This window comes from Strix aluco, chromosome 2, assembly GCF_031877795.1.
Source record: "Strix aluco isolate bStrAlu1 chromosome 2, bStrAlu1.hap1, whole genome shotgun sequence".
In the NCBI taxonomy this organism is placed as follows: Eukaryota; Metazoa; Chordata; class Aves; order Strigiformes; family Strigidae; genus Strix; species Strix aluco.
In genome coordinates, this window is record NC_133932.1 from 71,488,675 (window position 1) to 71,502,872 (window position 14,198).

The window sequence follows — 14,198 nt, forward strand, 5'->3', positions numbered from 1 at the left end:
ATTTTGTGAGCTTCAACCCACTTTACTTTTACTGTAAAAGTGGGAGACTTTTCTGAATAAGAGCTAACAGCAGATGTTGTCATCGTACAGTGCTGTTACTCTCTGGCAAAAAAAGATAAGAGATGTGGGGTTTTATGTTTGGGGTTGTTTTTTAATACTTCTGTATAAAGAAGTGTGGATATAGTCTGTCTGCTAGCCCCTGCACCCTTAAGTGACAGTGCACAGAGCAACCACTAATAGACCAAACAGTGTATCTGAGGGTAGCATTTGTCATTTGTAACCTAATTAACAATGCTGTTGATGTGCATGAGGATGCATGTATATATCTCTTAAAAATATATAAAAACATATAATTTTTATATATGATAGATTTTATATATATGAATATAGGAAAAATATAAAAAATCTAGAACAGCTGTTATTTTTGTTGTACTAATTACCATAAAGAGCAGTACAAACTTGTTTCAGCCAGCCAGCAGCTGTGACTCTTAATTCTTGTGTGAGATGAGTGTAAGGACTGACAGTTGTCTTAAATGTAGGCACTTGTTGATGTAGGAATAGAAGTAGGACTGTGTTCAGAATATAAAAGGCTATTGTCAAGAAGATATATTTCTATGAATATGAATTTTTTTCTAGCTAATTAGAAGGGGGGTGGTGGGTTTTTTTCTTCCAAAGTTGGTTGATGTTAATTGTTCTTATTGCTACACCTACACAGACAGTATAATCAGGAGCATTGTATGGTTGATACTAATACCTGGTGCATTATTTACCAATTAAAGAAACATGCACTTGAACCTTATACCATTTCACTAAGAGTTCCTAAAAGGGACCAGTTAGTCTTGTGCACATCTTAGTATTATGGGGGAGTCTGAGTTTTAAACTGTATCTTGAGATGATGATGGCTACTTTTGCCAAAATAAGAACAGAATTTATTTTCTGTTGTTTTTATTCTGGGAATTTTTTTTCTGGGATTGTTTGGGAGGCAAACTGATGAGAGTATGAGTGCTGTCAAATTTGGGAGAAGCATGTTGTGACATCTCAGTTCCTGAATAGTTGTTGAAATTGTTTCATTGTTGATATCTTAAAATGAAGTTACAAAAGCTGTTTTGCTCAGGAAAGGTGGGGGTAGTTGCAGTGTCCTGCACAGCACCTTTTTCAATCTTCTGTTTCCTTTAAATCAATAAATATCCTAAATCTTAAACATAATCTAATCTCCAACTAGAGATACAACCCGGAAGCAAACTGGATGCTGCAGCAGCAAAAGCTTTACTAAGGTATATCTACCTTCAGAAACAGTATTTACACTTTTCTGTTTGCCAGCTCTATAGCTGTTATGCAGCTGGCAGTCTGGTTTCGATCAATCTTTTCACGGAGCAGTGGCATATATGATTAAAAGCTGGTATTAAACAAGCACCTCTTTCTTCTGGATTAACTCTGTTTTCCTAGCTGAATGTAGAAGAAATTATTCTGTAAGTCATGTTTAACAACTTCAGCTGTTTGTTCAAAGAAGGGTAAAGTAGTTATGATGCTTGCCTCAGAACTTGCACTGGTGATTGAATCAGAAAAGATAACAAGTTTAAGAACTGGCTGAAATGTTGGTTAAAATATAAGATGCCTTGTGTCATACAAGCCAACCTACTCTGAGACAATTCCAGGTATCAGTTAGAGGCAGGTAAAGGGAATTCTTGGCTTTCCTGTCAGGTTGTAAGAGGACTTAAAACATTTATTTACAGGTGTTAAAACACAGGCTTTCTGTCTTTTTTTTTTTTTTTTTGTCTAGGCTTCTAATAGCTTTGTGAAGTTGTAATAAAAACTAATTGTCTCAACAAATCTAAATACTAGTTGTTTTTTTCTTTCTAGGCTCTGTTGAAATAACCGAAGCAAACCTCGTAAGAGACGTTCTGTATGTCTTCCAGGGAATAGATGGCAAAAACATCAAAATGTGCAATTCTGAAAATTGCTATAAAGTGGAGGGAAAGGTACTGTATGGTGACTTGTATTTCATATGTGAGCAGAGAGGTATATAGGGAAAAAATATGTTTAAAAAGTTAAAAATTATCACAAGTCTTTACTCCTTCCCCCAGCTTTTTTTTTTTAATAGTACAACAGAGTAGTTTCAACAGTGCTAGTTTGAAATTGATTGTGTAGGTTAGGTCCCAGAAAGAAACTGTAGCATTTCACAAGATGTGAATAGACTCCCAACTACTAAGCCAGTACAAAGACTCCTAAGTTATGGCTTAATTTGAGGATTTTTTCTCATCATTTCCCCTCCTCAGTGTACCAGTGTATAAAAAGGAATATAAACCAGATGCAGGCTTTTGACCACATTATTATTGGATTAAATTTAACAGCCTGATAGGTGGAATGGATGCTAGCCACTTGATGTTATGGTCTTGATTACGACTTATAAATGATCAGATGGGATAATGCAGATCACCCAAGAAAGGACTGGTGGTAGAACTGAAGAAAGTACTTTCAGCTTCTGTTGTTGATAGAAAATCCAGCTGATGTGAATTGGAAGGAAGGTGTCAAATAGGGAAGAAGCTTGGGAGACACAAGATCTTGCTTTAAGCTGGTGAGATGTTAAGCATATTTACAGTGTGGAAAAAAAACAAGGGTGAGATTTGGTCCGCTGAGGAAGGAATGAAAAACTGTGCTAGTCGCTTTAGCACCTTCTCCTTATTCAGTATTTAGACAGTACTGCATCACAGTTCAGTTTCAGCGTGTTAATTGGTTTTCATGTTCTTGTTCAAGTAAAAAGACAGTGCTTCCAATTGTCACTTATATTAAGAAATTTATACTATGACAATATGACACAGTCCTAAAATGGTGGGGGATTGATTTTGGGCCGTTTCATGTGTCAAGAGTACAGTAGACTTATCTTAATGTTGATGATAACTGAACTAATTTCCTTTTTCTCCTTCGTAATAATAGCAAAAAGTGAAATGTGTAGTTGTTCCCTGTTACTTTACAATGACATTTAGGGCTGCTGATGGAAAGCTTAAATCTTGTTAAATCAATTAAATCTTGTTAATAAACAGATTCTTAAGAATGTCATCTTCTGTACCTGTAGATGCTGCAAAGTTTGTAATTCCTCAACACCTGCACTGAATTAGTTATGTTTCATATGTAAGTTAAATTATATGTGGCAAAGGAAAGGTAGCATGATAGATTTTTCTAGAGGAATGTGGAGAAAACAGATTGTGAAATTGTCACTGTGGGTTTCATTAGTTTTCTGTGTAGCTTGCATATCAAATAGGCTGGTTTGAGGTGAAAAACTTTTGGTTTGAGTTCGTGATTCTCTTAATACAGGGAGTTTGATTATTCAGATGATTTGTGGTCAGTAATGCTCTTTCTTGAGAACTTTGTGTCTTCAGTTATTTTGGTGAGGTCAGTATTCCATCCTTCTTCCTTTTCGGTGCTTGTACTGAGCTATTGGACCCAGTGAGGATGAAATTATTTGACTGCCTAGAGCTGCAGCTGGAGCTTTTTCTGATGAACACGGAGGACCAAGATAGTATCTCCTCTAGCTGTGTTGACTGCATGTTAGGCAAAATAGTAGTCAAAGCATGTAGTTTTCCCTCAGCTGCACAGAGAGAATATCATCGTACACAGTCTGTTTTTCCAGAAAGAAACACACTTTCCAAGCTGTTATTGTTGCCTGAATGCTTTCTAATGTCAGTGTTAATATTAGGTCTGTTGGTGACGTTCAGCACTGAACAAGCTAGCAGCTTCTCATTTGATCTAACAGATATAAATGTAATAACACTAAGTCAATTCTGCTTGTTCCTCATTAGATTCCAGAGGATGTGTGTTGCACGTAATGCTTGCCAAGTACTCTATAGTTCCAGAATTCTAAATACTTCTTAGGTCATCTCTTCAGTTTTAGCTTCAGGCAGAGTTTTTAACTGTCCGATTATACTTGTTTGGGCTAGAATTTATCCTATAGAAGTTGTTTGAGAAGTTAAAGCTGTACCTCTATAGCTAAACAAGAGGGCCAGGGACTGAACTCTGGTCTTACAACCAAATGCTGCTGCCTGGTTCAAGTTCACACTGCTGTGGCTAATATACTCTGTAGCTGATCTTTATCTTGGAGAATGCCTGTACTGTTAACTAAAAGGCTTAATGAATGAGTTTAATTCCTAGTTCTTTGGCAATCCGTTCAGCTTGTAAGTGCACTTTCTTGCTTCGGTTTGGACTGTTCCAGCTGGCTCTCCATGTTAAAATTGTCTGTAGAGGTGCAACAGGCCCAGTCACTGTGGGCAAAAGTCAATCCCTGTCTCTTGGCCTAATGTATCAGTCAGATTGTTTGGGGTTTTTTGTCCAATAAAATTTTGAAAACTTGATGGTAGTGCTTTTAGGTAATGTGACAAAATGTGGTAGAAGCAAATCTCAAGTAGAAATAAGAGGAACAGTGTCTTATGTGTTGGCAATTTAAAGGAAGAAATGTGCTGATTCAGATGAAAATAGTAGTAGCAGTTAAATAGGGTGTTGGGACTAAGGCAGGCTTGCAGGGCAAAGTGAGGTACTTTGTATAAGTAGAAACAGACTAGAAGAGCTCAGAGGGACACGTGATTAAATAGCTTATAAAAGCTGTTACTAGTGGATTGAACTTAAACTTGGAATTTGGATTCTGGAAGTTTTGGTTGATGATACCTAGTCTGGTATTGGGTCATTTGTCTTCTGTTAAAGGTTTGTTCCACATGTAGTAGTAACTAATTATTTTCTCTTAAGTTTCTTCATTAGTTTCAGTCATTGACTCCTCTTTTAGAGCTCTAGTATTTTCAGTCTTGCTGATTATCAGGATAAAATGAAGTGTGATTCAACATCCTAAATTTTGGATTTCTTCCTCTTTTCTGAAGACCTTTGTGTTACTGCCATAACTGCCTAATGTAAAAACAGTGTATGAATACTGTCACATTCAGATTTCCGCAAGGGAAGGTCACAAAGCTGCCAGCAGTTTGTTGCTGCTGCATTTCAATACTTAGATGTATAAATTTAATGCTAATTACATGGTTGTCTGCTTTTTTGGCCCTATCTCTGCTGTAGGATATAAAATGATTGTTTCCTGAACTGGCTTGTTTTATGAGAGAGGCTTTTGTGAAGAAACAAGTATTGGCATGGTAGATTTGACTTATTTGCAAGTTACTGTTTCTGTTAACTTTGTAGGTGAGCTTGTCCAAATCTCTCAGAGATACTACAAGTAGACTTGCAGAGTTGGGCTGGCTACATAATAAAATAAGAAAATACACAGACCAGAGGAGTTTGGATCGTGCGTTTGGACTTGTGGGACAGGTAGGTCAGCTAAAAAATTGATTTTGCTACAGTATTTTGGTCTTGTTTCCCTTAGAAACTACTGAGTAAATGCGGTACTAGAATGATGTGTAAACTTTGGAGCTTGGATCATTCATCCTTTGATTTACTCTTTTTATGGACTGCCACTTTTGGTATGGGTCATAGTCTGAAGGCAAGGGAAAGGCATTTGCTCTTGCTGGGTGTAAGGAGTTGCACCTGTCATTTGTAGCTGGAAAGTCTCATGCATAGATTCCTTTTCTTAATCTCGTTTTTTTTATTTCATATTTTTTGAAGTACTCATGCATGTTTATAAACAAAAACATTGCTTAAATGGGATGGTGACATCCCTGAGCTAATTAATCACCAATTCACTTGTTAGTGACCTATGCAGGAGACACTTGCCAGCTAATGATGTTTGTGTGTTAATACTGCACTAACTTACATAAAATGCAAGTACCCCATTATCTTCTGCTATTTCTTTTGAATACAGCATCAAAAGAATATTAATTTTTGTTTTTATAGGTTTCATCATCATGATTTGTAGTCTACAGTAACTTCACAGCTGCTGTAATACCCAAAACCACATTTACTGCTAAGGCATTCCCGTTTCCTCTCACTTGCTCCCTCTGTAAAACTGGATATTATCCCTTCTGAATCGACAGAAATGTTATCCTTGCCTCTAGCCATAACATCCTACCTAATCTGCCAAGAAATTGAAGTTCTTCTCCCTTCAATCTAATTTTTCTTAAGAGGTCAGTAGAGACACTGTAGTGCTTCCTGCTTTTCTAATGTTTTATTCTGTTCCCTTCTGTCTCTTATTCTAAGTAACCCTTTTAGTTACATATAAATAATTATTTTTCTAGTAATCCAATGCTGATTTCCATGTTTTATATGGTAGTGCTACTGTATATGCATTTTCTTCAGACTCTCCCCCTTATATCTGGTTGAAATTTCTTATTTATCTAGTAGCTTCCTGCTTACGCTTATTTTTACTGTCTCTGGCTTTAATTTTCAAGTTTACAGCAAGGGGAGAACATTAATTCTTCAGTGAATTTAAATGTGTGATATCTTAGCTACCATATGCAGATTTCTGATCCTGTGCAGAAGGCTGTGCAGTTAGCTAGCTGAATCTGCGTAGCTCTGATGCTGTTTATTTTGCTTGAGGCAAGCACTTACATTTATTTCTAGGACATAAGTGTGCAAATAAAAACATATATTCTACTCCTGCTGACAGTATCTGTGCATAAAGAGTATATACCATTGATCTTCATGGCTTTTACAGCTGACAATTTCAGGTGCCGCACACTGTGTATTAAGAACTTAGCACAAGAATATATTGTGTATTCTAAAGCATCTTTTGCTTAAAGTTTTGAAAGAATGCGTGTGTAAACCCCCTGTTTAAACTACATGTAGGATAAGATGTCTGTCACCGCTTTTATTATGATTCTGGTGACTGTTTTTACCATGCAAAATGCCAGGTATTGACAATTATTAGGAGTAGAGATATAACCATATACACACTTTAACATTGTAGTCTTCTGCCTTTGCTGTTTAGTACCTAAGTTCGACTTTGTCCTCAGAAAGCCAAAAGAATAATCAGCCATGAAATATAACTTGCCTTATATTTTGACCTTTTGCCCACTTAGATCCAGTTGAGGTAGTGGGCATTTTAATTTTTCACTCTTTAACAAGCATTCTGTTTCCTTCCTGAATTCTCTTTTGCTGTAGACCAAATCAGAATTCTAGGATAATGTCCAGTTTTCCGTAACAGTTTGGGAAACAAAAATCTGTAGTTTGTGATGCAGGAATTGGCACTGGATGTAAATTTTAACTTCTGAAGCTCCTCTGAAAAGTTGATGGCCAGTTAGATCCTAACTCCTTTTGGCTACTGAAGTCTGTGATTACTGTTCTCACATTTTGAGTAGATGTGTAGTGCCTTTGAATGTCTTCTTGGAGGCTCTACTTTGCCCTCTGTCTTGGCAAGTGCTACTGTAATAGGTTCAAAAATGTACTGAAGAAGCAAGTGAGAAGAAATGAAAAGTTACACATAAGGGGATTTCTTGTTGCCCTCTGGAATAAAATGAATTTCAAATTTCTTTCTAATTTATAATGTTGAGTTGAAGAAAGGCACCCTCTTTACTTATAAAGGATACAATGGCAAGATTAATGATTTTTTTTTTTTCTAGGCTTCTTAGCCTCTTAGCAGAAAAGAAGATTTATTTTCTCCTTGTGCTTGTAGTACTGATTTCTCCCTTGTACATACTGTAGGGAATAAATATTTTCCTTTAAGCTCTTGGGTTCTTTTTGTAAGGTTTTCCTTATTTTTTCCAAATTACTTTGACGGTGATGATTTTAAAAAGGGTTCAGGGGGAAGTCCTGGGGAATTTCCTATTAAAAAAAAAAAAAAAAATCCATTAAAATAGATACCAAAATCATTAGCTGAGAATTGGTTAAGAAATCCGTTCTGAAGAATTTGTGTGTGCACATGGAAGTACTCTTCAAAAAAAACAAACAAACAATTAAAAATTCTAAAAAGTGTTTAAAGTCCAAAATTTTCAACTCAGTCCAAAATCAATAAGCCATATTTTTAATTCTGTTTTAAAAAATGTGTTGCAGGAATTTTTTTTTAGTCTGTATGTTAGGTTAAGAACATTGCAAAAACAAAGCAAAAGTCCAGGACCCCAAACTGTGGAAAACTATCCATTACTAAACAAGTATTCTTTCAGGAATTGTTTTTAAAATCTACCTTCATTTATTTTTTAACAAACACGAAGTAGCTGTGATTAGAATTGTTTTACAAAGAAGAATCTTTGCTTTAGTTCAGGTCTGTTAATTTCTGCACATTTTACAGATTTCTTAGGTACTTACTGTTATTCATTTCTTCCATGTCAAGTGAAGAGCCACATACGACTGTCAATTGATAAGACTCCAAACATTTAAAGTACTTGATCCAGCAAGCACTTACTGGGAGTACTCTTTTATGAGCGTTGTGTTTTCTTGTTCATGTCATAAAGTCTATACTGTAAATACAATGATGGTTGCCTAACTTCTGTGTTCTGTTATTAGAGGCCTTCCTGAAATTGAAACTCTATTACTACTACATAGCGTATCTTACATAATTATTAAAGAAAATTTCTTCTGAGTCATGTTATGATTTGCACATTCCTATGGTAATTATTAATGTATTTTTTGAGGTGATGTATCTATTTGGAGAGTTATGGTTATCATAATTTAATCTTATAATAGAATTAAGACAGCAAGAAACAAAGTCTTTGACAAGGTGTATATATTCTTGGAAAGGTCTGTGCATCTCTTAGGGAAGCACTTATATATTGGCCAGTTTTCTAAGAGATGGCTTTTGTGCTGAAACTTGTAGCTTGATTCCTTTTAGGAAATTTCTAACTACCTTCACAGTGTGGTAATAGGAGAAAGATTTTTCCTGATTTTTTTTTTCTTTTTTTCTCTTCTTTCTCTTACAGAGTTTTTGTGCAGCCTTACATCAGGAACTTAAAGAATACTACCGACTTCTGTCTGTTTTACATTCTCAGGTAATTTAAGTGGTTCTTATTTAACTTTTTTATTTTGCTTTACATTATCTGAATATCTCCTAAAAGGTATACCTAGGTATCCCGTTAAAAAGGGAAGTATGTACAGCAGTTTCTATTGATAATGGACATAATTCTCTAACTTATACATTTGTTACTCTTTGGATGTATGTACCAATGAATATTTTTCTCTTAGAAATTCACTGTTATTTGATGTATTACATAAGGAAGGAATATAGTGTGTATTTCTAGGCCTCTGTCCCTTTTTTGCATCCTTTTTTGTCAGTTTCGCCTTGTATGATACCTTTATCATTCAAATCCCAAACAATGTGACACGTCTTTGAAGGGAGAAAAAAAATCTTTCTGTATTTCAAGTAATGCATGATTCAGCAGCTAGTAACAATGGTTCCAACTTTTTGTTCTGTCTGGGGCAGTTGTGCGTTTTCCTCGTCCCTTCTGTTGTACTGAGAGAGTAAGATGTTTCAGTGTTACTATTTTTCTGTGATGTATAGACCAACTCAATGCTTGATAATGTTGCAGTTTGTCCACAAATACTTACAGGTATGTGCACTTAGATGCTAGCTCTAAAACAAAAATTAGATTTTTTTTGCTTCTGCTTACTATTTTTTTTTATATGGGACTTTTAAGAAGTTCATTATTTGTAACTGAGAAAAATTTATTCTGAGAATTGACCTAAAGTTAAATTAAAATGCCATTTAAAATTCCAACTTCAGAAAAAATCTGTCATTTAAGTCATAGGCTTCTGTGAACGTTTTCAAAGCATCTGTTCCTTTTGATCACTTGCAGTTCTTTAACATTCTTGACTTTTGGAATGCATGTCATACATACTTTTTGCTTGGTTTTCCTAGCTACTATCCAGTTACTCTTTTTGTAATTATTTCCTGCTCTGTCCAGAATATGTTTCCTCTCTTGGTTTGCTGGAGCTTTGATTTATTCTAACTTCTAAAACTTGACCATGAAAATGTTTATGACTTCTTTGAAATGGAACTTCCTCTACCTTTACTGCTGTACTAAACCTTTCAAAAGAGTAGATGAGTCTGGTGGGAGAGGAAGCATGTAAGGGGAAAATGAAAGGAAAGTTCTGGCATTACTTATTTTCAAATTGCATTTGCCTTTGTGGTGGGTTGACCTTGGCCAGCAGCCAAACACCCACCCAGCCTCTCACTCACCCCTGTCTCTTGAGGAATGGGAAGAAAATAGGATGAAGGCAAAAAGGCAAGTAGTCAAGTTAGTGACAATTTAACAGGGAAAGCAAAGTAAGGTGTTCATTCACCACGTCCCATCAGCAGGCAGATATCTAGCCACTTCCTGGCAAGCAGAGCCTCAGCACACTTAACACTTGCTTGCAAAGGCAAACTCCATCACCACAAATGTCCCCCCTTCCTCTTCCTTTCCCTGAACTTTACTTCCTGGGAAAAGCTTTTTGTCCTTCATATGTTTGGAAATGGTTTCCAGGATTAGTTGCTCTGTCAGCATCCCAGGAAATGAGATGAGTCTCACTGCTGTGTAGTTATGTAGATCCTCCTTCTTGGAGAGGAGTGCCATTTGCTTTCTCCCAGTCATCAGAAACCTCCTCTGATTACTATGATGTTGCAAAGATAATTGTGAGCGGCCTTGCAGTGACATTGGCCAGCTCCCTCAGCACACGTGGGTGCATCCCATCAGGTCTCATAGACTTAGGTACATCCAGTTTGTTTAATGTTCCCTAACCTGATCCTTCTCCGCTCAGAATAAGTCTTCCTTGTTCCAAACTTCCCCTCTGATCTCAGGTGACATCTGGTATTGCCAATGGCAAATCCTACCAAAAAAACAAGGCACAGAAGGCATTAAGTACCTCAGCCTTTTCCATTTTTCCTGTCACCACTTTCCCAGCACCATTCAATAGCTGCACCCACATTTTTCCCAGTCTTACTGCTTTTCTTGTTGCTCTTCATGTTCCTTGCCAGATTTATCTCCAGTGTTAGAATTCATGAATGTATTGAGCACACTGATTAAATGCATTCTGATAGGAAACAGTCAATACAGTGTCTGTAATGTAAAGTTTTGCTGCACTAGCAGACTGGAGTTCCTGGGGATGACCCTCCGCACCTGACTGAAGGGGATCCCAGGAGGCATGTTATGTTTGGATTTTCAAGAAGCCCCCAGCAAGATTCCTCCCCAAAGTCTGTGAAAGAAAGGAAGGAGATGCAGCAGTGGAGGAGAGATTCTCTTGTGACTTGAAGGCTGGAAAGCACAAGATCACACTGCAGGATGGAGAAGGGTCAGTAGTGTGATCCAAAGATAGGTGCTGGCACTGGTTTTAGTTGATGTTGATGGTCTGGACAGGGTAAGGCAGAGTGAAATCTCCCAGTCTGTCAGTGAAAGTTTGCTAACGTTGGTACTCTGGATGCTCTGTCCATGGCAAGGAGCAGCATGAAACAGTGGGTGAGCAAATAGGTGCTGGGGAGCCACAGTGGGAGGTACAAGGGTTTTTTTATCAGGAGGAAAGCTAACCTAATGCATGCTTCCTCAGTGCCGGACTTGGCATCAGCAGGCCCGATCTGGGAAGAACCTTGGTGTCCTCGCAGGTGGTTGTCTGCACTGCTGGACTTGGTGTGCATTTGGGCCCTGAGAAGAAGGCAGCAGGTGTCAGTGTGTGCAGTCCTGATGGCAGCCTCTCAGACATTGGGGAGGTAGACAATGAGGAGGGAGAAAGTAAGCTGAAATCCTCAGGAGCGTGGAACAATTGCTCTGTGTTGGGAGACGGGCTGAGTCTCTTGAGACTGAAAAGACCCAGGGGGGCTGTGGCTGAGGCTTCCAAACTAATGAAGGATAAACGAAACATGAAGCTCTGGGATTTGGTGAATGGCTACGAGAGTTGAGGAGACACTGTGAAATTAGCAGGAGGTTGGTATAAAAGCTAACTTGCAAATTTGTTTCCCTGGGATGTCATGGCAAAAGACAGTACTAACAGGTTGAAGAAGGGATTGTACAAATTTGTGGAAGGCAGATATGTAAACTGCTATTAGAAGGGCTGAGCAAGGATGCATCCTCTGATATCCTGAATGCTGTGGCTGGGCTGCAAGGAGCGTAAGGGTGACAGGCTGCAGAGAGGGGTCAACTTTGCATGCTCTTCTTGTACAGCACTTCCTTTTGTTGTTATTGGAGATGGAGCAGTAGTTCACTAGCCAGAGTTCTAACAGAGGATGGCATTTCTTATGTACCTAATTGATGGAGCAGAAATCTTTAAGTCAGGATTCTCAAGACTTGTCCCAGATTACCCGCAGCCAGAGGTGAGCTTGGTGACTTCTCAATTTTATTTTAAAAAGTGATAGAAAAACTCTACTTTTTTTGGAAGACACTTTCTTTACAAAACAGTACATTTCAGTTACTTGAAAACATGTAGAAAACAGTGTCTTGGAGTTGAGTACATCCTGCATTCTTGTATTCAGGAGATCATACAGGCTGCCAGTTTAGGAGTTGTTAGCTGCAGTTCCAGTCAGCAGTTCAGACTTAGTAGTACATAACAAGAATCTCATCAAAGGGTTCTGTACTGTCTTTCTCTCTATAACTCTGTATTATGTCTTCAGAGCTTCTCCCAAACATGTTTCTGCCTCTGAAAGAGTCGTCCCGAGTACTGTGTACTAGTCCATAAGATTTTCAGGTCCTTTCCTTGCAGACTGTTTCACATTGTCAGCCCATTTAAAAATGCACTTCCATGATGAAGATGTAAGTGTATCATCTCTTCCTTAAAGACAAAGGGTCATATGTCTTTTATCATTGCCAATTTCCAAATAAAACAAAATGAAGAAAAAGGACCCAGGAACATCCAGAAGCTAATGAATTTAACTGGCTTTAAGGCTGAGCTTAATGTGGATGACACTAATCTTAATTTTAAGTGATACGTTGTATTTGGCAAAAAATGTGTTGGATGTGGAAACACAGGGTGGACTGGTTGTCGCATATAGGAAACAGCATCTTTTCTAAGAGTTTGTCTGTTTGGACTGCTATAGGAAGTTGCTTCTGTATTCTTAGGTTGTGTCCTTGTCATGCTTACCCTATCTCTACTTGTATGAGATGTACATTTGCATATCAGATGCAAATATTTGGATTTCATTTTCCATGGTGTTGGAAGATTCATGGTAGTTACATTGTGACAGATTTTTCTTATCATAGCTGTTAATGTTTTGTGTTTGTTTTTTTTTATGGTAGTAATTCCTTAATCTCACTACATAGCTAATTTAAGTTCTGATAGCTTCTGGAGGAAGACATTGAACAGAATTTGTTCCATGTTGAACTAAAATAAGCTGGCTGTGCAGTAATAAAAATTTTACTTCCTACACCCTTACTTTCCTTCAGATGTTTTTCTTTCCTCTTTTCTGAGCATCTCTTTGGCCGGTATTTACTGTCTTTCAGGATCTCTGTTCACTTTTCCTTTGTTCTTCTCTCCTTTTGTTACTATCTATCACCTTGCTTTCTTTAACTTTATTTGCCTTAGTGCTCTGTCAGCCCTGTTACACCTCTACTTGTCTCTGTCCTTTCACCTGTGCTTGACTCTCTGTTTCCACTTGTGTGGCTCTTGGGTTTTGGCCCAGTGATTTAATGAGAGAGCATATAATAGTGGGTATTTCGAGTGTGTTAATTAAAAAGCTAACTTCAGAGCAAAAACTAAGAAACATCCGTTCTGTTTCAGTTTTGCCAGTTTTGTTCCTTGATATATCTTTCTGTTTCTAATTTTAGTTGCAATTGGAAGATGATCAGGGCGTGAATTTGGGACTTGAGAGCAGTTTAACACTTCGCCGTCTTCTAGTCTGGACATACGATCCTAAAATAAGGTTAAAGACCCTTGCAGCACTTGTTGATCACTGTCAAGGTCTGTTTGACATTAAATTACTATTTCTAGGGAAGTTATGTAACTGAGTGGTTGTGCATGCCAAAGGTGGATATCAATAATACTACTGTTAGAAAATTAAGTAGCTAATTCAAAGGGTTCTCTTTTAGTTTTAGCAAAAAACTGACAAATTATGGTGCTGTTTTGATACACTTAGACTTTTTCTGGCTTTTTTTAAACTTGAGAAATCCTTCAAATTTTAAGCACGGATTTTTCGTGCTGTTTTCAATTACTCAATTTTAGTCATCTTTCAAAGAATGTTATACTGTTTAAAAAAAACCCCTAATACATCATGAAATGGTTGGCTTAGTCTTTTCACTATATATCAGTATTATGCTATTCCTCTATATATAATGGCATATAGGAGTCATTTGCAACTTGTCTGCAGATTCATGTGAAACAATAAAATTTTACAAATCTGCAAATAGTGTGAGGCTGTGTGGGCAATCCACAAGAAAATTTTGAGG

General features: G+C 37.3%; 1 protein-coding gene across 3 annotated transcripts in view; it reads left to right on the forward strand.

Annotated features, from left to right (window-relative positions):
* The window catches only part of TUBGCP3 (tubulin gamma complex component 3), a 58,541-nt gene that overhangs the window by 25,285 nt on the left and 19,058 nt on the right, over positions 1 to 14,198 (forward strand). For all 3 annotated transcript variants that reach the window (XM_074815277.1, XM_074815279.1, XM_074815278.1), the window contains 4 exons: positions 1,861 to 1,979; positions 5,170 to 5,295; positions 8,775 to 8,843; positions 13,581 to 13,713. In XM_074815277.1, the coding sequence (XP_074671378.1) occupies positions 1,861 to 1,979; positions 5,170 to 5,295; positions 8,775 to 8,843; positions 13,581 to 13,713 (447 nt within the window). The remainder of the gene's footprint in view (positions 1 to 1,860; positions 1,980 to 5,169; positions 5,296 to 8,774; positions 8,844 to 13,580; positions 13,714 to 14,198) is intronic.